The following is a 25,633-nucleotide window of genomic DNA, read 5'->3' as shown; positions in this document are numbered from 1 at the left end:
TCAAACTAAAAGGGAAATTTTATAGGATAGCTATAAGATCAGTCATGCATTACGGGACAGAATGTTGGGGTAGTTAAGGAACAATATGGAAATGAGATGAGTGTAGCTAAAATGAGGATGTTGAGATGGACGAGTGACAAGACAAGGATAGAACTAGAAATGAAAGCATTCGAGGGAACTTAGGTTTAGCACCAATAAGTAAGATGAGGGGAAGTAAACTTAAGTGGTTTGGTCATGTTTAAAGGAGACGAGGAACCACTGGTTAGGAGTGAGCATGCAAGTTAAAGGCTATAAAACCACAAGGTAGTATGAGAAGACTTGATGACCTATGGTCTAATTGAAGTTAGGGCCCTTCGTAGAGAGGAATGGTGAAGAAGGATTCATGTAGCTGACCTTAATTAGTCGGGATAAGGCTTAGATGATGATGATCTCACATAGTAAGTTGGTTGGCTTCAAGATTATATATGAGAAGAGCAATTATTAGATGTTGCGGTTAGAACTTCAACATTTCTCTTCAATATATTTAGGCTCACCCCTTTGCATAGGTAAATCGGCCAAACACTTGTGCGACAAGGTTATACAGAGGATTGAAAGGAAGCTCTTAAGTCGGAAGCAATGATACTTATCTTTGGGTGGCTACCTAACTCTTATTAAAGCTGCTTTTTTTTCCAATATGCCAGTGCTCTTTATGTCGCTCTTCAAATGGCTGAAGGCAGTTCTGGATAGGTTGGAAAAGCTTAAGAGAGATTTTTTATAGGAAGGAGCAAAGGTTAAAAAGAAGTTTCATCTTTTACGGTGGGAATACGTTTGTAAGCCGATCATTAAAGGTGAAGCAAGTATAAAGGTGTTGGAATACATGAATCCGGGACTGCTCGGCAAGTGGTTGTGGAGATTTGGAACTGAAGATGGAAGGCTTTAGAGGGAGGTTATTGCAAGCAAAGTGCAAGAGAGGGGGTTGGGAAGTGAAAATATCTTCTCTATACCGTGCATCTAGCTTGTGGAAAGCGGTTACTTCAGTTCACTATACTTCGATGGAGGGGTTTCTTTCTCTTTGGGGGATGGTAGACACATTCGCTTTTGCGCGAATGTTTGGTGCGGAGATCAGGCACTTCAAGAAGATTTCCTTAGTGTGGCTCGCATTGCTTCAGATAGGCTCATTCACATGCAAAGTTGTTACTCGATTTGTGGCGGTCTGTTCGTTTGGGCTTCCCCTTATCTCAAGGATATGCCAGAGGAAGAGAATCAGAGACGTGCACTTTATTGGGCCAATTAAAGGATGTGGTCCCTTTACCTCGAGATGAAGATTCAGTGGTATGGGAAGTTCATAGTTTAGGCTGATTCTCCATTCGATCCTTTTGACAAGTTGATATGTGGTTCTCATCAACCCTATTATTTTCCTTATCACCTGTGGTCGTATGGAGCCCCTCCAAGAGTGTCAACTTCATGTGGCTAGTGGGAAAAAAAGTCTTGAATCTTGAGAAGAGAGAGAGAGAGAGAGAGAGAGAGAGAGAGAGAGAGTTTGACTATCGATAATTTGCAAAGGAGGTCCCCTATCCTTCCGAACATGTGTGGTGTGGATGGGCAATGCGGAGTCAATCATCAGCTCTCGATTCATTGTGGGTTCGCTTAAAAGGTGTGGAAGCATTTTCTGGATGCTTTCCATATAACTTGGGTGATGCCGGATTCTATTGCAAATTTGTTGTAGGCTTGGCATGGAGTGGTGGGTAAGGTGGGGAAAGTTGTGTGGAGATTGATCATTTTGGTAATTTTTTTGGACCATTTGGGGAGAACCAGAAAAGGCTATTAAGGAAATTAAAGTTAGTGCCATGAGTTGGGCTTCTCATGGAAAAAGAATTAAATCTGAAGATCTCTCCTCTTTTTTGGTAGGTTTGTTTTGTTTGTCTTTGTATGGTTTGTTCTATTCTTTGCCTTCTTTTGCATATTTTTTTGGCATGCTTGGTAAGAAAAATTTTAGCTACCTCTCAAAAGAGAGAGAGAGCTTGAAATTGGGCCATTTTAAGCAAATGGTGGTGGCAGTTCAATGAGGAACTAAATACGGTATGGAGAAAAGTAAGTGGTAATAAATATGGTGTTAAATATCAAGTGTCAATCAAAGAAGAAAGGGACAGAATGATGTGGACGAAGGATAAGGCGAGGCACTTCTCGGTTTGGTCTTTCTAAAAATCCCTTAGGCTGAGTGATTGGAATAATACATGTGGGCACACGACAATTGTTTGGCACTATAGAGCCACCCTAAAAGTTGCAACTTTTAGATGGCTTGTACTTAGTGATCGGGCGGGTTCATCGGCTTTCTACAGTTGATTTATTGAATTTGTGCAGTTCTTTACTGGTACTACCCATGCATAAACTAACATTGAGTATCAATGGTCAGTAAGTGATAATATAAGTTAATTATATAAAATAAAAAATAAAAAATTCAAGGATTTTTGGAAATCCAAAACAGCGAAAATCCAGGACGTTACAAAAGGTCATGGCCATGTACTCGTCCGATAAATGAATAAAGAAGAAATTTACGAGCACACCAAGATTACATGTCAACGATTGTTTTTTTAAAAGAGAGAGATAGAGAGAGAGAGAGAGAGAGAGAAGAAAATGACCATCACTATCATCATCAAGCGAGCTTTACAGAATTTTGCTGAAATTGGTATCATCACCAATCTGATATATTATGAACAACACAATGGATATTGTTGAAGATATTAGCAGAAGTGGTGATGTATCAATCTCAATCAGAGATATCTATCATTCTCGCAACCATGATGGATACCTACCATTATCTTACAAGGCAGCCCAGCCAAGCCGCCAAGCCTTAAAAACAGCCAGTTACGCACAAGACCTATCATTTTCGCCATTCGGGCAACAGTGAGAAGCCAGTGGCCCTAAAAAGCCCGTGAAGGCCATCATATGTATACTTATGTGGGCTGCGGACGAAGCCAGTAACTGAAAGTCCTAAAAGGGTCAAAGTCCTCAACGGCTAGTCACGCGTAACACCCATGCCGTCTGTATATCTTTCCGACAGCGTCATGGGGAACGGACGAAACTGCCCTCCCGTGAATGGGTTCAACCTTGCAGGCGAAGAAAACGCGGGCTGCAATGTGAGCTCTTTGGCCATGTCCATAGATAGGCCAACCATGCGTAAGACCTCCCAGATCTCTAACTTGATTTCAATAACAATTCATGGGAAGGGCCTAAACCTACTCATCGATGGACTGGCGGCCCTAGATTTGGTACCCCAAAGGTCACCTTATGCGCCCCGTGAACTCTAAAGAGTTACTACGCCAACCCTGTGCGTAAATTCAACCGAGTTCATGGCCCCGGTAGCTTCACTAGGCCCCTCTGATGGATCGCAGTTTGTGAACTCACCAAGCTGTGAGAAGTCCAGTGAACTCCTAAGAGTTACAGAGACCATCACGTGAGACCCGACTCCACTACTCAAGAGTCTAAAAAACTGCGTGGCTCCACTACTCAAGAGCATAAACTGTGTGTGATTATCTGACTAAACTGAAACTTAGTGCCGCCAACTAGGACGAGAGTCATGTAGGAAATCCCTTACTAACAGTCATAAGAGATGCTTAAATAAAAGTATAATTCATCAATCAGAATATCGCATAAACACATGCATAAGTATAAAAAGAAAATGCAAAAGAGAATTGTTTTCAAGAACATCACAAAATACTTGTATAACTTGCAATTCGAAGAGTACTTGTAATAACAAAAGAAAATACGACAAAGTTTCATCTCTCATAACTCTCCTACCATGCCTAATGTTGCTAAGTGTTGTTGCAAATTTTCCTGGAGATGAACTTGAGCAGCTACATGTTCCGATTTGGCATTTGAAATGATTCTGGTAGGATCTGGAATGCCAACTAACTTTTTCTCCAATGAAGCAATTAGCTCTTCGTTCTTAGCCAGTTCAGACCGCTCGGCGTCCACAGAATGAAGGCTGGATTGTATCTTTTCCTGTACTCTCTTGATGTGTAAATCTTCCTCCAAATCCTGCTTCTCCAACTGGTCAATCTCTTACTTCAAAAGAGCAATGCGGTTTTGGATAGTCGTCTTATTATTAGCGAAAGTCTTCAATTGTTCTCGCAAGGATAATTGTTCTTGGTCATGACGAGAGATGATGGAAGTAATCTGGGAAACTCTCTCTGAAAGATGCTAACTGTCTCTCATACTCCAAGATTTCTGGCGGAATAACCGTAGTTTCAGCTGACTTCAGACCAACTATTGAATTATGAAATCTCAAGAGAGCATCGCGAATCAATCATCCCTTCATCCATTGTCCATATGTAAGTCAGATTTAGAGTTCCATCCTTCATCGTTTTTATATTTCATGGGCTATGCCAAAGTCTATCAAGGAGCTAAGAGCTTCTTATTTGGCAAATCTTGGCTCAAGAGGAAAACTCGAAATCTTTGGAGGTTGGCCTTGATGGCTATTCTATGGTCTACTTAGGGGTAAAGGAACTGAAGATGCTTCAGGAATGAGTTGGCCAGAGAGGAGGAGGTCATCTTTAAAGTCAAGAGCCTTATAGTGGAATGGGCTTCTTATATAAATTCTTTACAAGACTGTAATTTTTCCTTTTTACTTGGGTTATAATTCTTTTCACATTTTCAGCACGTTGTTAATAAATTGACTAATAACTCTTCATATATATATATATATATATATATATGGTGTTAAAAAATCTAGGTTGAGATTTGGGTAGAAATACTAGGGGCAATGACTTGAGCCGAAAAATACAAGTTGGGTGATGTTCTTAAAAGGTCTATAAAGGAGTTAGGTTTTGAGGAGTTTTGAAGACAATATCTTGATGGGGAAGGAGTGATTAGCCTTGATGTTTCCAAATCTTTAAAGAGTGGTGTCCAAAAAAGGAAGTATGGTGAGATCATGTTATAAGCTTCATAGTGGTTGGTATGGAATGTTGAATTCTTGAGAAATCCTAGTGAAATGTGATCTTATCATTTACTTTGTTTCTTTTTTAATATTAAGCAGAATCCATAAAGATGAAAGAAATTACAGGGATCTTTCATCATATGAAATTGAAGGCTATAACCCTTTTTAGCAGGATCACATGCTACAATATTCTTCTCCTTACATGCATAAGAGAAGGAGATTGAGATGTTCCCCTGGATCTCTTTAATTTCCTCCACCTAGCAAGAGAAGCGCCATGGATAGGCCTAAACAAAACTCGCCCATTTGATCATATTAGTTTAATCGCCTTCAATAATGGCTAGGGGAATTTGAAGACACCTCGCCCTGCCTAAGAACCCTCATTCCACCTTGTTGGGAACTTGGAATCAGTTGTCCCGACATGGCCAACATAAGCTCTACGTGTGCTACCATACCCATCTCTTATAATTCATACTTTTTTTAAGGGTAGCAGCAATTTTACTACAACCAAACTAAAAGAGGAAGAAAGAAGAGGCAAGGGAGAGGGATATAGGAAGACATCCCAAAACCCACCTAGGAGCGAGCTTACATCAAAAAAGCCTAATACCCAAAATATCTCCACTTTTACAAAGATTAAGCCTGATCACCCAAGATATAACTTCGCTTTTGGTGTTATAATAAACCAATCTCACCGAATTTCACCTTGTTGTTAAAAGAGTCCACTCCAAATAGACAACAATGCTACCAAAAGCCCTTGTTTTTTAATAGTTGAACCTCCTTTGCATAAAGCTATCAATTCTCCCACTAAGTAAAAGCATAGCACAACTCACACCGAAAAAGGAGAGAATCTGACAACACCCTTTCCGTGACAACATTGTGAATAAATCGGTGGTCCACAAAATCATCATTATTGAGGCACATAATGCAGACTTTGTGACCAAAAGGAATTATATCTCCGCCTCCAACTGTTCTTATCAGTAAAAATGGGGGAAAGATTGCCTCTTGAGCTTCCACATCCAAAGTGGTGGAGACCAAATCTGACGAATCTCTATATGGTATTACCATCTTGAATGACTTCAAGCCAACACCTTCACAATGAATATGGTGTAACACTTTTGAAAGCCTACCAAAGAAGAGTCCACACAATGATCTTTTCTGTAACTCTCTCAGCAACCTACTCGCTACTCATAGATTTATTTTCGAAAGCCCAATTGTTTCCTCTCCAAATATTCCACCACACAAATGAGAGAGTCAAATGCCATAGAATGCTTCCTTTTAACAGATATAAAGCCCACATTCCACATGATGATCAAGTCATTTATTGAGTTGCAAAAGTTACCGGAGGAGGTGTTCATGTCAAGATCTAAAAAGGATCAATAGCTTCTTCTTCCAAATCTTTTTCGAAGCTTTCACTTACAGGTGAAGACTGTTTCGAGTATGCATCAATTGGGATATCTGTATCTTAAGGGTCAAGGCTTCCAATTTGACAACAATCACAAATAAAATCCTTCCATTGATAAATTGATTAAAAGAAAGTGTGGAACCTAGAATAGATGCACCACATAAAAGAGACCAGAAGAATTGGCGGGGCATTTACCAGTGTCGTGCATGCCTTTTTGGTGTGAGTTGGACCTCTCAATACACTTTAGATGAAGTATTTGATGGTTGGGGTAGTGGACCTTTTAAGAAAAGAGAGCAAATAATTGGGAAGATGACTCCTAATGTGACCTTATGGGGCATCAAGAAAGAAAGAAATAATTAGATATTCAACCACATTGAAGTGTCAACAAAGGTAGTGATTAAAAAGGAAAAGGAAAAAAGAAGAAGAAGAAGAAGAAGACATCCATCTTTGAGATGTGCCTTAGTCAAGGCATTGTGGGATATCCATCTTTGAGATGTGCAGAGATTGGAATTTCACTTCTCTTTTTTTATTTGATGATGTCAGGGTGTCCCCATCCCATTTTAAGGCGAGACTATTCTGTGTGGATGCACGCAATCGCCCACAAACAACATGCATCGGGTAATCCCGGGGAGGGGAATCAAACTCTCGTCTATGGGGAGCACCCCATGACGCTTGCCATTGGCCCAAACCCCATACCCCATGCGAGTATATTGGAATTTGGTCCCTGACGGTGCCTATTTATCTTCCATCAAAGTGATGTTTGGAGAGTCCAATGGTTGGATGTTGGAAGTTGGATGCCAATGCCTCGTCAATTCAAACTCGGCATTCTCATAATTGGGTGACAAACATGGATTGATTTGGAAAACATGTCAAGTTGAGGTGATTCAAATGAGGTGGATATGAAAGCATTGGTTCTTGATTTCAAGTATGTGTTTGGGTCGACAAAATAAAGGGTAGTTGGAACTGTGGAAATTCGCATTTCACATTTGATGAAATCCGTGACCTCTCTACCCAGTAAAACATTTCATTTAATCATGTTTTTTAAAGGGTATATTTCATTTAATCATGTATTTGGAAAGGCTCACGATATTATAGATATGCCCACAAACAAGGGAGTTTTTAGAAATTCACTTTGAATTGGGGACTCACATCCCACACTATTAGAGTTGAGCACATGACGACTCAACTTGTCCGACTCGTTCAGAACCGACTCAACCTGAACCGAGTGGGTGAGTCGATCCGATCCAAGTAGACTTCATCCAATCCGAACTCAAACCGAGTCAAGTTTGGATCACCCAGTAACTCAACTCGGCTCAATCCAAAACCCGACTCATACATATAAAAATAAAAATAACAATAAAAAACCCAGATTTGATGTTTTAGATCTGAGATTCCATGTAGCTGACGGAGAGGTTGCAATTCCAGCAGGTGCACCTAGGTTCTGAGCTATGATTTCAGCCCACGGATACCTGCCGCACCCGACCCGACTCGGTGCTGACTTGACCCGATATGGTACCTGTGACCGGGTTGGACTCGGTCCAAATTAGTCTAGGCCAGACCCCGACTTGGATCGGGTCAGGCATGCTAGACTCGGTACCGAGTAGGGTCGAGTCAGCTCAGTCCTAACTCAGTTTGACTTGACTCGATGCCCGACTCTACACACTATTCTTTGTATTTGTTCATTTTCTCTTATCTTCTAAAAAAAATTTGGAAAGTTGCACCCATTGCAATACATACCAACATTTTTCATAGTCCTAAATTAAGGATTCTTTCTCTAACCTTTTAACAACTTGACAAGCAATTCTCAATGCATGATTGGTGTGATGCTAAGCATTACAACCATAGTATCCAATTCGGCGATCCCAGCCATTTATTTTTTCAAAGATCTGAGATTTGAGATCGTGTGTCAATCGTGAGCAACACGTTGCAATATATACTGACATTTTGCATAGTCTTGAACGAAGATTTCTTTTTCCTAAGTATGTAACAACTCAAGCAGCGCTTTCTCAATAAGTGATTAGCGTAATGCTAATCATTACATCTAGTATCCAATCTGGCAATCCCAACCACTAATTTATTCTAAAGGATTGAGATTTGAGATCTTGTGTCAATCATGAGTATCCCATTGCAATATATGCAGACATTTTGCATAGTCTTGAACAATAGTTCTTTTTTCTAACTTCATAACAACTCGAGGAGCTACTAGTGTGGTGTCCATCATTACATCCTAATATCCGATTTGTCGATCCCAGCCGTTCATTTTTTCAAAGGTTTTACTTTGAGATCGTTTGTCAATTGTAAGCATCCCACTGCAATATATACGGACATTTTGCATAGCTTGAACACAGAGTTAAATTTTTTTAACTTTATTAACATCTCGAGAAGTGATTTCCCAAGTTGTGACTGGTGTGACACTAATCATTACGTTCACAGTATCTGATTCATCGATCTCAGCCATTCACTTTTTTCAAAGGTCTGAGATTTGAGATCATGCGTAGATCGGGACTATCCGACGACCACTGCCCGCATCGGCAGGGTTCACCGCGTGTCCAGATCGCCAGAACACTGGCATGAGACGGAGAACGTCAAAGAAATGCAAGCCCTAGAAGATGGAGCTAGCAAGAGAAAAGAGAAGTGTGGGTAGGACCTACCTGAGTGGGGCGCATGGCGGCATCGAGGGCGGAGAGACGGTGATCAAAGGACCCGAGGATGGTGACGATGCTGTCCGTGATGGCCTGGCTCTTCTGCAGAGATTCCCTCATGAAGGCCGCTCGCTCCGTTAGGGTTTCCATCGCCATAGGAACCCCCATTTTCGTATTCGCCTCTTATTCTCTTTTCTTTTTCTTTCTTTCTCTTCTTTGGTGTTTTTTTTTTTTTTTTCCTCTAACCACTTCCAGGCGGAGTTGCTGCCATGAATTAGATATAGCTTGGGAAGGTAGAGAGAAGACGGGAATGGACTCAGAAAGTTCTTTTGCGGAGAATCATACGGTATAGATGGGAGAATCGAAAATTGTAGAACTCCCTCTCCTAGAATATACGTGCCAGGACGATGTACCAATCGGGACCGTTCATTTAACAGGATTCATGATTTATAGCCCATCAATAGCAGTCTTTCTTGTATCGCCATTGGTTTCGTAGATACTTTTCGGACGGATAAGATTGGACGATCTATGTGTATCTAGAACTTAATTCACATCCAGATAGAGCCATTGGATGAACAGTCCTTAGTGATGCTGTACTCTGGCTGTTCTGGCCCCACCTAAACATACGGATCCGATTATGTAAATAAGCTTGTTACGTGGGCCATGCTAGTACGGGGAATTCGAAAGTTGACCTTGGACAGTCCTCATTTCCTGAATCGTCTCCGACACCGTTGCCTGTTTCCCGCAGGTGCCTAAAAACACCCAGGCTCTGTGTAGCCCACCATGTTCTATATGTAAATCCACTCCGTCCACTGAATATCATCCCAAAATAGATCTGATGAGCCACACCAGAGGAAAATAATTTAAAGTTTCTCCTGAAATGTCCATGTTCACATGGTGCGGGCCCCTGATGCTTGATGACACGGATTGCGTCCTACGCCCGCCAGTCTCTAGCCACGAACGGGCAGTTCTATGGGCAGCCCCATTGTGATTTATCTGTTTATCTACACCGTCCAACCGTTCTCTTATATCATTTTAAGAAATGTGAAAAAAAATGAGCAGATCCAACACTTAAATGGGCCACACCAAATAATAAGCTTGGCTGCATTAAACACACTTGCATTGAATGTAAGAGTAATCGGTGGTGTGGTCTACTTGAGCGTTGGATCTGCCTTATTTTTATGCTCGTAAATTGAAATGATGCAAGAGAAAGGATGGACGGCATAGATAAACAGATAAATCACAGTGGGCTCTCCCACGGAACTGCCCATTCGTGGAGAGAGAGGGGCGGGGGTAGGACGCAATCAGCGTCCGATGTTACTGGCTTTTTTATTTTCACTTCATACTCGGGACATACACCTGACTAAGGTATTTGAAGAAGACTAAGGTATTTGAAGAAAGATACGCCCCCTAGTGGCCCCACACGCAATGCTGTGGTTAGCATCCCATCCCCTTTTTTCCCTGCGATGTGGTCCAATTGAGCTTGGGATCTTGTTGAATTTTTTTTTTCTACGTGTAGATTCGAGGATGGAACATGATGGACGGGTGGATTTTACGTTATAACGTGGTGGGCCCCACAAGCTTGCGTGAGGATTCCGGACCAGGCTGGACACAGCTAGCCTGATGAGTGGACCGGCCAAGGCCACTCGGTATATGATCTAGCCTAAGATTGTGATTATTGAAAAGGTCAATTACAGTACACGTGCCAACGTAGCCCAGGTAAAAGAAATACGAGTTCAGACGCATGCAATACACGCTCGCCGGAAATTTGATATGTCTATTTTAAACATTTACGTATGGCCCACACGATGTATGGAACGGATCTTCTTTAGTTTTTAAAAAGGCATGTTGAGGTTGGGCCCCAACGGATGTGTGGCCCAAATTACGCATGTGTGCGCTCCCATGCCGCAAGCCGTTCCTCTCTGCTATGAGTCCTGCGAATACTGCATGATAGTCTCTGGTTTGGGTTGCGCGGCTGGCCAGATTCGCGTGGACTTGACTGAGACAAGTCATCCAGAATGACAAGACGGTAGACCCTTCTCAAGCGTTTTTTACTTTGATACTCGGGCAGTGCGACGTACGATACACAGGTACTTAGAGATTACTTGGAAATTGCACACGTAGCATGCAATTATTCAAATTAAGCAGTAAAAATTATAGTAACCGGTGTAGATTCCTCGGTAACCAAAAATTAAGCTTGTTTGATCGGTTAGATATCAGATTGGACGAAGTTTGTTGATGCAAAAAACTCGTAAGTCTTCCTCTGTCCTTTCACCTGACACAAGAAGGAGACAAAGGAGACCCTGACAAGAACCGGGGACCCTCCGATACTAAAGTCAAGGATATGATCATATAAGAGGGTTTCTGGGAGAGTTTTTGCGTACCTTTCACCTTAATGATCTCCTGTATTTATAGGAACGGGAGGATCCCATCGTGCCAGGATTCTTCTCCTGATATCTCAGAGATTTAGTTTCAATACGTTTTCAGACTCCATCCGATCCTGAGATCTTCGGGATCGGGGATCTTTTAACTAGATTTTCGGAAAGGCGTTTTCATTTACACAGTTTTTACCTTGCTTGGATCGAGCCGAACCGACTCTATTGATGAGTGAGTTTCGGTTGGCTACAAGGGTAGGGCTGTTTGCCATCTGTTGGATGAGATGGAACCGATCCGTAATCAATACTCTCTCTTAATTCGATAACCGACTCTGTAACCAACCTGAATGTGGGTCGGTTTTATGGTCGATTGGGTGGCTTCTGAGCCTCAGGTCTTAATCGGCTTCTTTGGATCTTGTTGCCTCGTTTGACCGAGTCAATCTTTATGCATCTCATAGACTACTTTATAGCTCTAGACTCTGTAAGTCGCGGTCGAGTTTCATTTCTTACAATCCGAGCTAAGTCTCTCCTTCAGGCGTTTGATATACTTGCCTCGGTCGGGCTTGTTGCCTCGGAATCCCGGGCGGTGTCTGTAGAGTTGGTCAATTCCATAGCCGGGTCTCCGGACTTGTCCTATTTTTTCCCAACAGTAAGCCCCCTACTCCTTGCATCAACTTTGTTGATGCTATGGATTAGAGAGTCGTTGAGTTGGCTTGAGCTAGGATCGACTTTATGATGGATCATTTAATGCTCGCAGGGGTCTTACGTCGTCAATAGCACGCGACGGTTCGTTAATCGAGGCTGCACGAGCGGGCAGTCGTCAGAGCGCTTTTCCCTCTTATGAGTGTTGGAAACGTGGCGAGGGCGGCGTTTGCGTCATCCGTAATGCGCCACGTGTCGAGCGGGGGAGTCGAAGCGGCCGTTAACTCGACTCCTCCTTAAATGTCCTAGCCACGTGGCGCGGTTATAAAAGGGGGAGCGGGACGCTCCTCTCCCATTTTCGCGCGCACGTTCTTCTCTTCTTGATTTTCGTTTTCACTGTTCTAGCATTTTCCACAATTTTTGCCCTTCGTTTCCGATTTTTGCCTCCACATTCTCCTCTTTCTCAGTCATTCTCGTTGTTTCTCGTGAGTTTTTAACTCTCTCCCTCCCTTTCATTTTCAATTTCAGTAGCAATGCAAGGTTCTTCCAGTCCCCGGGAGGGAGTTTCTGGTGATGAAGGTGAAGCGAGGTGTCTCTGGGACGTCTCGAAATCACCTTTGTTGCTGACGGAGATGGTTGTAGGTGCTAATGCGGCTTTCCAGCATTCCGAAAGGGTGGCTGGATTCTTAGTTGAGTGCCCTGTTTGTACATGTCCTTCTTGCGGAGGAGCGTCGCTGGTGACTGCCCCTGACAGGCCCAATCCTCCTAGGGAGGAAACGAAGGAAGTGGATGAGGAGGCCGAGGGGGATAGTGAGTCGGCCTCCACCCGGAGATCGGCAAAGGCTACCGAGTCAGTGGCCGAGGGAGGGGAGGCTGGAGATTAGCAAAAGGGTCCGATTCCCTCAGTCTTAACCGAAGGGGATCTGGACAAGATCAGGGCCGGATACCATATCCCGGACTTGGTTATTATTCGTCTCCCTCTTCCAAGTGAATTACCCGACCACCCTCCTGCTGGGTGGTCGTTATTTTCCAAGTCGCTCTGCAGTGCGGCTTGCGTCTGCCCCTCCAGGGAATAGCTCGAGATTTGTTTTCCCGACTCCGGATAGCGCCTGAGCAGATAGTTTTGAACGGGTGGAGGAACTTGTTCGGATGCTTAATGTTGTGGGCTGAGATAGAGCAGCCCCTACTGACTATCAATGAGTTTCTCCATCTGTTTCAAGTACAGCCGAACCCGCAGCAACCCGGCTGGTACTTTTTGTGTGCTTGGTGGAACAAGGGCGGACCTTTGATAACCAACACTCCTACCTCCAACAAGCATTAGAGAGATATATGGTTCTGGGCATGTGGCCATTGGGAGACTGTCGAGCCAGGGCTCATCGAATCTCGTGTTCCTCGGGTGTTTTCCCAAGCAGGTGACTCGGTGTACGGTCTTCTTTTCTCTATCTTCTTACACTGTTGTGTCTTTAAATCTGATTGAGTGCGTTTCGCAGATATCCCCAAGCGAAGGCCGAAACTCGGAGGCGGCGCTTTAGTTCGGATTAAAGATCTGAAGACGCTAAGTCCGGAACAGCGGTTTTGGAAGAGACTTCTCCAACCAGAGTGTCTTTTTTATTCAGGTTTGAACTCGACCCTAACAGGTATTTTCTTGCTATCTTGTTGTATTCCCTTTGAATTTCGTTTAACCCACCTTGCTTTTAATGCAGAGATGGCTGAGGCACGGCCCTTTCTCCATCCACCTTCCAAGATAAAGGCTCCTTCGAGGTCAAAGACTTAGCCTCCGAAGAAGCCAAAGATAGTTTCAAAGGCTAAGCTGCCCCAGGCATCCCGACCGTCATAGTTCATGACACGGAGGAAAGGGCGGAAGTGGCGGACGCGGTGGCGAGTCCCAGGCGGCTCTTGAGCCATGACCTATTGCAGAGCAGGTTTAGGAGCAGAGGAGTGGGGAGCCCTCAGGAGGGGAGACGACTCAACAGGAGACGTCGGTCTTCCAATGGGTCGTGTCGGACATGGCTCTCCGGACGATTTCCCATGGGAGTGAAAAAGACTTTACTACCCTCTTCGAAGCTCCCCAGAGGTAGACTCTCTCTCATATGGCGAAGATGCTTCTCGAGGTAAGACTTGCACTTCGCGCTTGTTCCGTCGATTTCCTCTAGCTTAATCTGACCTTACGTTTTCCTTTTGCAGTTCGCTCCTTGCGTGCTCAGGGCTAGCTTGGATCTGGCCGATGCTCGGAAACAGGCAGGGGATGTGGAAGCACAACTCGCTGCTGTCGTGACTTGGCTCAACATAATGACTGGGGACTTAGGGCTCACCAGGAAGGCCGTTGACGAAGCCGGGGCCAAGGGTGCTCGTTTGGCCTCGCAATTGCAAGAGGCCTAGGAAGAGAGCTGGCTGAGTCGCCAGGCCCTAACTTCTTCGGAAGAGAAGTTGTCTCGGCTTAGGACCGAGACTAAGGCTGTTATTGAGCAGGCTAAGGTCCAGGCCGTAAAGGCCTTTCTTGAGTCCCAATAGTATTTGGAGGAGCAAGATCGCTTATATCAGGACGGTTACATCAAGTGCATGGAACTGATGAAGCAATCATTCACCAACCTTGATCTTTCAGGATTTGATGAAGGTGGCTTTGGGTCTGAAGGTTCGGAGGCCGAGGCAGCTGGGTCTGCTGATGCAGTGGCTGATCTTGAGGTCACTTATGAGACTGCTCCTGAGGCGACACCGGAGGTTGCTCCGAGTGGCGGCAACAGCGGAGTCCTAACCACCTCCTGTGTTAGCTCCCGATGAACTTTGGAGCTAATTTGAATGTGTCAAGTACTTTAAGCACACCAAGCTTCAGGCACTTCAAGCACACCAAGCTTCAAGCCGGGCTCGAGAGCATCTGCAAACCGAGAGGGGACATCGTGTGTCGTGGCCGACTCTTTTCACATTTATGTTTGTTATTCCATCAATGTAATTCTAAATTAGAAACTAATGTAATCCGATGTAAAACTCATACTGATGAATGAATATACTCAATTTTCTTATTCATTTGATTCAGTTTATATGTTTTTCATTCTTTGCTTAATCGAGTCTCTCCAATTGCTCAATCGACCGACTTAAGGATAACAGACCTTTAGATGCTCAGCATTCTAAGGATGGGGAAGTAATTACCCGGTTCGATCTTCCAACCGATATATTTCGGGTCGGATGGTGCTCGAGACAACATAGGGCCCTTCCCAATTGGGTCTCAGTGTGCCCGCACTAACTTTCTTAGTGTTTAGGAACATTTTTCGGAGGACAATGTCTCCCACTCGAAAACGTCTAACCTTGACTTGGGCATTGTAGAACCGAGCTACTTGTCGTTGCCGAGCCATCATCCGTAGTCAAGCCATTTCCCCTTGTTCTTCTAAAAGGTCGAGTCTGAAAGCTAGTAATTCTTCATTGTCTTGCTCATTAAATGAGTTCACCCAAGCTGAAGGCAGTTTGATCTCAACCGAAGTGACGGCCTTCGATCCGTATGCAAGGTAGAAAGGAGTTTCTCCAGTGGCCGTCCAAGTGGTGGTCCAGTATGCCCATAGTATTTTAGGAAGCTCTTCGGCCCACGCTCTTTTAGCTCGATCAAGTTTGATTCGAAGGTGCTGTTTAATGATTTTGTTGACTGCTTCAACCTGCCCATTCGTCTGAGGATGATGGGGGGACGAGTAAACATTCCTGATTCAGAGATTATTGTACATCTTCCGATACTGTTTGTTGTCAAACTGCTTCCTGTTGTGGGTAACAATGGTCCGAGGTATCCCGAATCGGCAGGCGATATTTTTCCAAACAAAGTCTGTGATCTTTTGCTCGGTTATTTTAGTCAATTGCTCGGCTTCGGTCCACTTTGTGAAGTAATCTACCGCAACAACGACAAACTTGGTCTGACATTTCCCCAAAGGGAGCGGTCCGATGATGTCTATTCCCCACTGTGCGAAGGGCCATGGACCGGCCAAAGGGGTCAGCTCCTCAGGTGGTTGTCTTAAAACGGTCGTAAATCGTTGGCATTTGTCACAACTTTGGATGAGCTTGCGAGCATCGTGCTAAATGGTCGGTCAGTAATACCCTTGTCGCAAGACCTTGTGTGCAAGCGATCGTCCTCCCGAGTGATTTCCGCAAATCCCTTCGTGGATCTCCCACAGTACATAATCGGCCTCATCATGATTTAGGCAGCGTAGCAAAGGAGCGAAAAATCTTTTCTTATACAATTGGTTGATGTTCCACCGGTTGCGGGAATAGGTGTCTATAAATGCCCCCATTTAGCTGAGGTTGGGGTATAATCGAATGCCAAAGCGAGTGAACACCTCACCCAAAGTAGATGAAGAAGCGATTGGTTCATTTGCTTGCCACAATGTCATGATCGAGAAGCTTGCTTGGTTAGAAGCTTAACTCAGACAATTCATGAGGGGTGGGAAAAATGTTATAATATCTTATTCCAACCCTTTCATGTCAATGATCGGCATACACATTTAAAAAAATAAATCACTGGTTGGAGCCCGTGCACACGAGGCCTTATGAGGATAACACACGTTGGATCAGAAAGAGTAGTTTTTTCGATGCTGCACAATCACCTAAATCACTTGCAAGCCTATTGTTTGTAATGGCCAGTTGCCTACGCACTTTACAACTTTACAGATCTCCTGCATTATAATGCAATAATTTTGCAAGTGTCCCGAACTAGAGTTGCTTGGATTATTTTATAGCCATCCAAGTTATGTATTTTGTCACAGTCACTCGTAAAAAGTCTTTTTGCAAGTGAGAGCATGGTTACGCTAATCTATGTATGAAAACAATGTATTCTGGATCTATTCTTTTCCCTAGTCAACCAACTTAAAGCTGTGAAGTCAGGTTGACCATCTTATGTCTACTTTTTTTTGGGAATATTTTGTTGGCCTTTTGTATTGAGCAAACACACCTATCTTATAGCATTTGCATGGATGTTATGTTTGCAAAGTTTAGTATTGTGGTATGGCCCAGGATAGATTTGATCTATCATACGACGTCCAATGGGTTCCAATCAGAATTTTGGGCAGTTAAGATCTGGGGTAATCGATATGTGTTGATCTAATATGTCATACCGCATCTAATGGTTTCAATTAGAGTATTAGACGACTAGGATCAAAGATGTTAGATGAAATGGAATGGACTTGATTTACTACCTGATGTCCAAAATATCTTTTTTGGAAATTCAAACAATCATAATCAAGGTTTGATTGATGTGTGTGATGCGGGTTCGATCCATCATATAAAGTCCAATGGCCTCGATTAAAGCTTAGATGGTCAAGATTGGATATGCCAGAAAAATGGATTGGATATGCCAGAAAAAATAGAATGGACCTAATTTGCGACCCGACGTCCCAAAGGTCTTTTTAGAAATTCGAATGGTTGGAAGCATGGTTCCTTTATTGAATGTTGCATAAAAATGAGATGAATGTAAATGCATAATATGATGAAATGCAATGCATGAAGTGATAAAATGGAATGGATGTGATTCGTCATCCAACATTAAAAGGGCTCCAAGTGAATGTGGGATGGTCAAGACCAGGTATACACTGAGGAATGGAAAAAATGCATGATGTGTGATCGATATGTAAATCTGATCCTTCATACAACGTTAGAATGCCTCGATAAGGGCGTTTGATGGTCAAGATTGAAAAATGTGTGATGAAATAAAATACATGCACGGATGAAATGGAATGGACATGATCTGTCATCCAACGTCCAATGGGATTCGGTTGGATGTGGGATGGTTGAGATCAGGAATCCTGGGCTACAATGATGATTTTGACATTTGATTTGAGGCTTAATGTAGCAGGCTTGTGGTGACTCGTGGGTGTCATTGATGTGAGGCCGACTTGACTGCTTGTGGGGTCGTGTGTTCTAAATGTGGGCCCACACTGGCTTTGAAGGGCGAGTGGTACAATCTGGGAGGGATGTGAAATTGCATGGAATAAGATACTACAACTATGCATGCAAAGAGCATATAGAAGATATAGAATGATGGCTATGTCCTATACAAGGGTGATTTGGACCAAATAAAACATGTCAATTAAATCTAATTGCCTACTTAAACTAATTTCTAATTAAAACTAAGTAAAACAATTTAACACTAAGGCTTCCAAACCATTAGTGGGCCTAATTGCACATACTACAAAAGATGTGGCAATCAGGTAACTAGCCTATAGACAAGATAGTGTACATGTGTATGTGGGATGTGCTACCTATCTAATCCTAACATTAATCTAATCATGCATGCATATAATTCATCAATTCATCACATAAGTATAATTAAATAAGTGCTTAAAGACAATCCCAAACACAAGCATGTATAGTGGTTCGGTTTTCCTACTTCACTCCCGGTGGACGCACTCAACCCGTGAGTGTACCGAATTTCACTAATGGAGGTTTTAAATCTTGTTCACCTCTAACCTTTATAATTATACACAAGGATTAGTTCCCCCGGAGACTTATATGGTTTTCTATAAGCTTACCATGAACCTCAGTCATAATTCAAGGACCAACATTTACTCCCACCAAAGGCTCCCTCAGAGACTAACATGCACACACTCAAGTCCGGTGGCCTACATAAGGACTTGATTTTGATCCTACATAAGAACCAATGTCCTACACAAGAACCTTGTTGAGTTTGGCAATCAAACTCTTACACTCAATCTTACACAAGGAATGTGTGTACATAGACTCACTCAATGACACTTACTTGTCAAATTGAGCCTCGTTGATGTGTTGTATTGGGTTGCTTGATCAATATCCTCCCATACTTCAATTAACTCACATTTGCTCCCCCGATCTTGATCCAAATGCTTTGTCAAGGCTTCAACTCAAAGATTAAACACCTTGCACGTAGTGCTCCTTTAACGTGACCAATGTGATGAGAGGTTTGAGTGAATCTCCTACAACTAATGGTAGGTTGTAATTCGATTCACCTAGATGGGTATTCTATAGGATTTAAACAAGCGGTATACTAATATGGTTAGGTTTAATATATAGACAATGGTAAAGTTCAAATTCATCTTTAAGGTAAAGGTTGGAACCCTCATTAGAGTGTTAATCTAAAGGAAGATGACTTAAAACTCATTAATTTAGAGGCTTGGGATGAGTGATATGAATATGAAATCACCTAGGCTTCTATTCTACCAAAAACTCATTCAAATGTCAAGAACCGAATGTGATTTTACAAGAAATCTATTTGCAATGGATATAAAATGACTATGTAACACCTTGCACCTCTGGTACACGGGTGTTACCATTAAAACCTTGGTTAGTATAATTGTTAATTAATAAATGATTCTAACCTAAACCAAGATGGTGAGAATAACCTTCAACCGTTCATCAAAACCGCTCATCTGGACAAGTCACCAAAACCTTTAGAAAACTAAATAGGACGTCTACTAGTCCCATGGATAAACTTAACAACCAACCTCCCCATCACAACTGTTGAATTATGGGATCCAACTGCAAACTGCTCAGCGAGTAGATGTGCTTGGGATTGGACAGACGACCCACATCGACGACTTTGATCAGAGGTGGACCCTATAAATAAGTGAGCAAATGGATAGGTGTCTAAGTGTACACATATAGTAACGACACATGGAAAACATAGTGTGGGGATGACATTACTAGGAATGCTCAATAGGAAAAGTGGTTGGGGCTGGACACACTGTAACGCCCTGAAAATCGGGGGTCGAGCAAAGTTCAACTCCCGGGTTCCAACGCATCACTTATGCAACATAGATAATGATGATTAAATGTTGTCCATATTAGTGCATTAAACATGAGTGAGATTACACTAAAACAACATATCATACTCCAGAGTTAATGTAATTTAGCAAGTGAAAGACTGAAATATATGTATTGAGATAAGTAAGTGGTTATCTGCCTCCAGAGTATGAAAATGTAACAGGGTTGAGTACATACATGTATGATTCCAAAATTTACAAAATATCAAAGTGTAACTGTCCAACTAATCCGTGTAACCCTATAATCCCGTTGAATCGGAACAAGGTCTGCAAAGACCCACCTGATAACTGAACATAGGAGAATTCCTCCTCCTCGTCCACGAAGTCCATTTCAGCCGCATAGACTTCGTCATTACCTACATCTACAATAGAGTCTGGTTAGTGTTTTAAAATACAATCCCAGGTGGGAATGAGTAGCTAATTCAGTGGAACTATAAAACAAAGGTTAACATGTTATCAATTTAGTCAAGTAGAAATGATAAAGCAATACATCAAACAATCCTAGATACTCTTATTAATGCAAAGATGATATGCGGAAATGATGCATGCCCTCGCTTGCACTCCCTCAGCGACATTATCTCACAGTCGCGCATACTAAACTCTCACTGTGCTCTTCCTCGCTAAAGGCACATGCAATGCGGCGTATGGTCGTGTTAGCCAAGTTCTTAATTAGGCTTATTCATATAGCAAATTCAGGAAGCTAAGGTACCTCCCTTTATATCATTTACCCAAATGATGATCCATCTAGGGTCGTCAATCCCAGTTAATCACATATGATAGGCAAGTTATTGGGCAACATCACCCCCGATTTGAAAATCAGTGGATAGGCAAGTTTGAAAGTTTATACTCGAGGTCACTCCACTAACGCCCTACCAACTAGAGCGCTATTTTCGAAGGGGGTCTAAATTAGACAATACACCCCAAACCCACGCTGGGACCGCAGCCAGGCTACGCCGGGGTAGGCTAACAGCTCGGATACAGTGTCCCATACCACCGTATTCGGCTCACGAGTTTGAGTTACTCACTGGTCACTACGAGGAGGCTCGTCACCCTAGCGTAGGCCGACAGCTCGACCACTCCACTATGCCCGGCTCATGAGTCTTAGCAGATCGTGGTATCATGGTTGAAACAGGCTTTACATTGGTAAATGGTACTTTAGATTCAAGTAGTAGCATCCATACATGGTGAACACACATTAAGCCAATCGAGTTATTCGACAAGTTCGATTAGTATGAGCGCACACTGAATTAATCGACATGGAGCGCACGAGCACTCTACGTGGCCTAACCACTGTCAATAATCATCGTGCGACTCGAATTCATCGAACTCATCCACTGTGGTGAGACTAGCTCGGCCACTCAAACGGTAACCATTACCGATTGCCTGGACTACATAGTAGTCCCAATCATACTCAAATGCAGTATATGTATACATGTGATAATCATATAAGCATTTAACGAACATTTTAAAAACAAATCCCATTTGAGCATTTTAACAAACACACTGAACATGTTATTATACATATATGTATTTCATACATAAATCACGTAGACGAAATTCAGATTTCATAAAGGAATTATACATATGGATGAGGTGATCGAGAATCCTACATCGATACCCTTGATAAACACAATCCATCAACAATTTCTCATTCAGACATTTTATCAAATACTTGATTACACATTACTAAATACATAAACTAAATTAGTTACGACATGAACTACATCAATTTCCTATGCAACATAAGTTATAAAGCATATAACAAACATGGATCTTAGATTAGAAATCATGACAAACATAAATCAGGATTTCACACTCATTCAAACATTTTATCAAAAACTTAGGCTACCCTTTACCCAATATATTGTCTAGGTTAGTTACGACATATATTATAGCAAATCCTTACACATAATGATCATAATCCCTATGACAACCATGAATCCTACGTTTACAGTCATGACGAACGCAAATCATAATTTCATATTCATTCGATCATTTCAACAAACACATGGAATGCATCTTTGTATTCAACATAGTTCACATACATATAATATATACAAAGCGTCGTAACTAAGATCATATGGCAGTAATCAAGTCAGATATAAATCATTAGCTGATATTGAAAGCCTTGAGAACCATAACCTAAACGTTTATAGTCTGCACCTTTCATCAGTTTGCTCATTACGAACTCGGTTCGTACACTACGTCTTTATCTACGGCACAACGACTACCTAATCATTGAAATGGGCTAGTTATTTCACCGATTCCTCTATTTGGATTTCTAAAATAGATTAAGATTAGGATTTCTTACCCAAAAATATATTTGGATTCGTCGGTGTTGCGACACGGGAGAGATTATTTGGCACGTGGAGTGGTGAGGGTGAATCCCAGCAACAAACCACAAATCTCTCACACTTCTCCTCACTCTTTTCTTCTCTTTTCTCTCTTCTCTCTCCTAGGGTTAGGAAAATTCGTATGGAATGAGAGAGGGGTGGGTTAAGGCCCTTATATAGGCTCAGAAGTGATGTAAATGGCCCCAGGGCCATGGTATACTTAGGTTATAGCTGAAAGGTGACTGTCTCGGGCCAACGGAGCTCATCTGAAGGTCCATTGCCTGCATACGGTTTGAAAAAAGTTCTCTAACAATGGATCTATGTTAGGTTAAGATTTTGGTCCAATCAAATTTGTGGATCGACCGTGGAGGACCTGTTTCAGTTCAACGGTCATCGTCACTCGATCAGGGCCACAAGTATACTAATGGGTGCAAGAAAATTTTCCTAATCCAATGGTGTAGTTGAGTCAGAATCTAATGGTTTGAAACCTTAAATTTGGCCTGCAAGCGAACGACCCAATTCTCTTAAGTTTGAGTTCATTTTACAAAGATATTCACATTTCTCACACAATTCGCTCTAGGTTCAAGTTGTGTGTTTCTAGATACTATTTGAACTCGATTCCCATGAAGGTTGTCAAGCCCAGTAAGGTGGTCATAACCTTATAGTTTTGCAGTCATTGGACTTTCGATGCGCGGTCTAGGTCCGATAAGGAGTTTCAATGTGCTCCCGAGAGCAACTGGGTTTTGAGACTGATCCTAGGTTTCTAGGTGATGTTGGGTTAACGATTCTAATGATTTTGGGTTTTGCAGTTCGTATAGAAAGTGATTCGAGCTAATTCCACTGATTATTTAGTTTAATACTTAATTAATTTTCGTCTAATTTTTAAATGATTCGACCCTTAGTGATTTCTGCCTGAGGTGGTACTTGGGTCTTTGTATGGATTTTTCCGAGACTTTACACACATCTATAACTCTAGGACCCTTTTTAGTTGTCAATATCTGAACCCAGAAAGATCTGACCCTCAGATCGGTAGAAATCTGTAAGTGAACACTCCAAACACGACTTATGGGCCACCCGAGCATTGGATCATTTTGAACATTGGCCCAACATCTCAAATGGGAATCCCTAGGAGAATGGACGGTGTGGATTGCACGATTTCATTATGATGGGGCCCATACTGGACAGCACGTGCACCACGGGTGGCATGCACGCAGTGCACCAGACGGTCAAGACAGTCAAACAAGTGTTGACCTGACAGCTTCAAGAAAAAGGAGATTTTCTTCCATATTTCCCGCCCGAGATGGTTTCAAATGGACGGGGGTCCGTCTTGATATTGTACTGTAATTATGGTCGTCATTGTTAGGTTATATGAGTCGTGGTTGTTAGGTTATAAGGGTTGCGGTTGTATGGGTATTGTCGTGGTTGTCATGTTGTATGGCTCGGGGTTTTGCAGTTATATGGGACGTTGTTGTGATGTTAAAGAACCCATCAAAATTAGGACATGACATACGTAGATATCAAAATTTTTATGTATATACATGTGTCGTAGTTACTAACATGTGGAGAACATGTTTGAGATATTTTCAAAAAGAACACCTGAAATCAAGCGGAAGATAATGTAGGATGAAGACGTCTATCTTGAATATCAATGAGCGGGGCAAACTTGATAGATTTGCAAAAAGAACATATGAGTCGTTGTTGTCATGTTATACGGGTTGTAGTTATCATGGATCGTGGTTGTCGTGTAATAGGGGTTGTGGTTGTCGGCTGATCCTTTGTTACTATCTTATGAATGAGTGTTGTATATACAAAAATTACCTGCGTTACTGTCGTATGGATGTGCACTTTACTTTTGCTGACTTGCATAGTACGGGTCGTGGTCTATGTGAAGCATTGTTCGTTGTTGATATTGGTCGTGGTTGTCATCCATGTTGGATCGTTATTGACAACCGCGACCTTAAGAGAAACACGATCCATACGTCATGGAAACCACGATCCATACATCATGGAAACCACGATCCATACGTCATGGAAACCACAATCAATACTTCATGGCAACTATGACCCTTTTTTAAGTTAATGATTTCCTCTATGGTCGTGTTTCGAATGTACAACATATTGTGGTAATTATCCACGTTTGATCGTGGTTAACATGCACCAAGGTTCATGAATCAATACGTATATTACATTTCACATTACATTATCACAAACAATAAAAAAATCAGAATAATAAGTCATCACATGACAGGGTCGTTGTTGTCATATAAAAGTGGTACTTGGGTTTCAAACTACTTTCATTAGCCAAACTGAACCAGAATGCTTATAGCAAGGCCCAAGTCGTTTGGGTCGTGGTTGTCATGTAATATGGGTTATGGTTTTTATGTAAGACGGGTTGTGGTTGTTAGTTGATATGGGTCATGGTTCTCATGTTACATGGGTCATGGTTATCACGGTACATAGATCGTGATTGGCAGACACGTTCCACGACCCATATAAAACAACGATCCAGTGTTCATGAAAGCCACGATCCAACGTGGATGACAACACGATCCACTGTTTATGACAACTACGACCCACTGTTCGTCATATCCACGACCCGTTCAGTAATAGCGTCACATTCTTTTCCAGGAAATCGTATTCATTTCTCATTCATTATAATAATACCAATAGTCTCACGACATCCTAATCACATTAACCACTTGTTCACCAGCCTATAAAAGTGGTACTCGGGTTTCAAACTACTTCCACAAGCCAGTCATGGATTTCTTTGCTCTTTCAATTAGAATAATGGAGGAGATATTCGAAGAAGGCATCGAGTCCTTCTCGCGTTCTTCCTTTATAGGTGATCCCTTCCCTTTCCTCGTGGATGTTGTCGATCTTCCTGAAGATCAACGGCCTCCACAAAATTCTGAAGACCATTTCAGAACTCCAGTAGCTTGGATATGATTTCTCTGAGGCGAAGAGAGAAATTGAGCAGTGTTATTCCACTTGGTCTCGCGACCAGGATTTTAACGAGAAAAGGCTGCACTGGATCGAGAAGTACGATGCGGCAAAGAAAGTGAAAGCTGAGGCCGCTAAAAGATTTGCAGACCTCAAATTGGCCCACCTGTAGCTCTCATCTAGTCACTCGTCTTCTTCCTTGTCCTGTTATTCTTGTAATTAAATGAACGTTCACTTGTTGATTTTATAGTCATCTCGCGGAGTTCACGTATAATGTAATTTTCAAATGCACTAGAATGTTATATAGGGTCGTGGTGAGGGTCGTGATTGTCATGTGGTAAGGGCCGCGAAAAGTGCTAACTCTATGTTACATTGTGGTTGACATGTTATATGGGTCGTGGTTCACTGTTATATAGGTGTCATGATTGACAACCACGAACCACTTGAAGGGTCGTGGTTTTCAACGAAAATGGGTCATGGTTCATTGGGCAGTGAAAGGCACAATCATTATAACATGACGATCACGATCCATCTGTCATGACAACCACGACCCATGTAACATGATGACCAAAATCATGATCTTTATAACATGACATCCAAGATCCAATGTACAATGTGTATGGG

The 25,633-nt window shown here is 42.3% G+C and overlaps 1 protein-coding gene across 3 annotated transcripts in view; it reads right to left on the bottom strand.

Moving 5' to 3' along the window:
- The window catches only part of LOC131252508 (exocyst complex component EXO70A1-like), an 84,018-nt gene extending 74,735 nt beyond the window's left edge, over nt 1-9,283 (bottom strand). Inside the window, exon 1 of one of the 3 annotated variants that reach the window (XM_058253101.1) lies at nt 8,966-9,283. In XM_058253101.1, coding sequence (XP_058109084.1) covers nt 8,966-9,124 — 159 coding nt within the window. In that variant the 5' untranslated portion in view covers nt 9,125-9,283. The remainder of the gene's footprint in view (nt 1-8,965) is intronic. The other 2 variants (XM_058253093.1, XM_058253085.1) reach the window with 2 other exon arrangements.
- Nucleotides 9,284-25,633: the final 16,350 nt, after the last annotated feature.

The sequence above is a fragment of the Magnolia sinica genome, chromosome 1 (assembly GCF_029962835.1).
Source record: "Magnolia sinica isolate HGM2019 chromosome 1, MsV1, whole genome shotgun sequence".
NCBI classification, from domain to species: domain Eukaryota; kingdom Viridiplantae; phylum Streptophyta; class Magnoliopsida; order Magnoliales; family Magnoliaceae; genus Magnolia; species Magnolia sinica.
The sequence above is the reverse complement of the archived record's forward strand: the minus strand, read 5'-3'. Positions and strand labels throughout refer to the sequence as shown.